Here is a 400-nt window from a genome sequence, read left to right on the forward strand (position 1 = left end):
CGGCGCCGCGCGCCAGCCAAGACAAAGCACGGGGCGCGAGGGGGGGGTCTGCCGCCACCGGCCTTTGTTTTGCATGGGGGTCTTTCAAAAAGCCTTTCCCGTTTGCGAAGGCAGCGGCGCGGCCGGCTGTGAGCCGCGCGGCGGCCCCGGGCCCCCCCCAAAAGACGACCTTTTCCCTAAGCCCCACGGGGCGCAAAGAAAAAGGCAAAAACGCCCCCCACCCCAGCGCGTTTTTTTTTTCACGCGCCGGGGGGCTGGGGGTTGTGTTTCCGCGCGCCGCTTGCGTGTGTCCAAAAGGCCCTTTGGGCCAAAAGTGGGCGCCGGTCCCGGGGGCAAATGCTTCGGCATTCGGGGCGCGCTGTAGGCCCCGGTGGCCAGCTGGGGCCGGCATGGGGCCGCA

General features: G+C 68.8%; 1 protein-coding gene across 1 annotated transcript; it reads right to left on the reverse strand.

Moving 5' to 3' along the window:
* DQ04_26661000 (hypothetical protein) lies at window positions 1–400 on the reverse strand (the record flags this gene model as incomplete). Its single annotated transcript, XM_009318339.1, has 1 exon — window positions 1–400. A coding segment is annotated over one exon (400 nt), but the record flags the coding sequence as incomplete, so codon positions are not given.

This window comes from Trypanosoma grayi (genome assembly GCF_000691245.1).
Source record: "Trypanosoma grayi strain ANR4 Tgr_2666_V1, whole genome shotgun sequence".
Classification (NCBI taxonomy): Eukaryota; Euglenozoa; class Kinetoplastea; order Trypanosomatida; family Trypanosomatidae; genus Trypanosoma; species Trypanosoma grayi.